At 27.6% G+C, this 1,465-nt stretch overlaps 1 protein-coding gene across 1 annotated transcript; it reads left to right on the top strand.

Moving 5' to 3' along the window:
- Positions 1-366: 366 nt before the first annotated feature.
- On the top strand, positions 367-864 carry BX663DRAFT_556730 (uncharacterized protein; the record flags this gene model as incomplete). The annotated part of the gene is made up of 1 exon (XM_051531738.1): positions 367-864. One exon carries the CDS (start codon positions 367-369, stop codon positions 862-864), a length of 498 nt encoding a protein of 165 aa, XP_051377428.1.
- Between the last annotated feature and the right edge of the window lie 601 nt (positions 865-1,465).

Raw genomic sequence — 1,465 nt, 5'->3', positions numbered from 1 at the left:
ACATGAAGAAATTACTTTTTCTTTTTAGTCCAAGTTTTAAAAAGGTAAGTTAGTTTAAACGTTTAGAATATTCTTCAGTGTTTATATGAAAAAACACATATATAATAAGCAGATAAGCATTATCCCACTATTGTTTTGTACTGTTTTAAAAAATAAAGCGTTATTTTATATTTATAAAAATATGGTAAATAAGCAACCCATATCGTATATAAGCTACCAAAAAAATATGGTAGAAAAGCTACCTTTTAAGTGCTTATAGAATATCATTCCTACCATATTTTAACCGTCAAAATTGGTAACTTTGCTACCATATTGGTAACTTTTCTACCATATTTTCCGCCATAGTGCTATGAGGATAGTAATAACATGGAAGAAACTTGTAATCGAAAAAGATTCAAGATTCCCATCAAGTGTAATGACCAAGAACAACAAGTATTAGTTGATACGGGCGCTACAATTAGTACGGTATCCAAAAAAGTCGCTGATAAACTAGGTTTAACCCAATTTGTTATTGATACTCAAATCATCCGTTATGGTAATCGTACTATGCAAGCTACAAATTGTAAGGCAATGATGGATTTCACGTTCAACAAGACTGAATCCAGCCGTGCATATTTATTAGTCGTATCAGAACAAAATGAAGATGTCATTCTAGGAATGGATTGGATGGACAAGGAAGATATATTGTTACGTCCCAAGATAAAATCAGTAACAAAACACACCAATTCTTTAGAACAAGTGAATAGTGCAGACTTGATGATCGAAGAAATGTTGGCCAAATATCCTAGCTTGACAGATGAAAATGACCAACAAACTATCACTACTGCTCCCTATGAACACGTTATTGATACAGGAGAAGTGTAATGGTTGTAAGATTTATAGCTTAATTCAATAAGATAAATAGTCATAATCGAATATATAGAGCATTTGTATAATAATTCTCTCTATAAACATATTTAGTATATTTACCCTTGTATAGGAAAATAACTAATTAATAAAAAGTCCTACATCTAAAAATATACTTTCTTCTATTATTGTTCTGCTGAATATTAATTTATAAAAATAACTTTATACAAGTTAAACTGGGGTAAACTAAGAATAATACAAATACGCGTAATAATTGATTCTACTCAGAATACACGTATTAGTTATAAAAATAAATATATACTAAAGACATGAATCTATAATTATAATTCTTAGTAATCCATCTATAATTATATTATCAAATACAATTTGTTATATTTTTATCTTCTTATTACTCATCATCCTTATCCGCAAAATATATAAATACTCTTACATTATTTTGTATAACTTATAACTTAGAATAACAATACTTGTATTGAATTAACTTTTAATAAAACTTATTGACAAGTCTCAACGTACTTCTTCTTCTGTCTTCTTTTTATTTTATTTCTCTTTTACTTTTTTTTATTTAATTATTTTAAACTTACCTAAACCACAACAA

The sequence above is a fragment of the Cokeromyces recurvatus genome, assembly GCF_025118155.1.
Source record: "Cokeromyces recurvatus strain NRRL 2243 chromosome Unknown BX663scaffold_69, whole genome shotgun sequence".
NCBI lineage: Eukaryota > Fungi > Mucoromycota > Mucoromycetes > Mucorales > Mucoraceae > Cokeromyces > Cokeromyces recurvatus.
The sequence above is the reverse complement of the archived record's forward strand: the minus strand, read 5'-3'. Positions and strand labels throughout refer to the sequence as shown.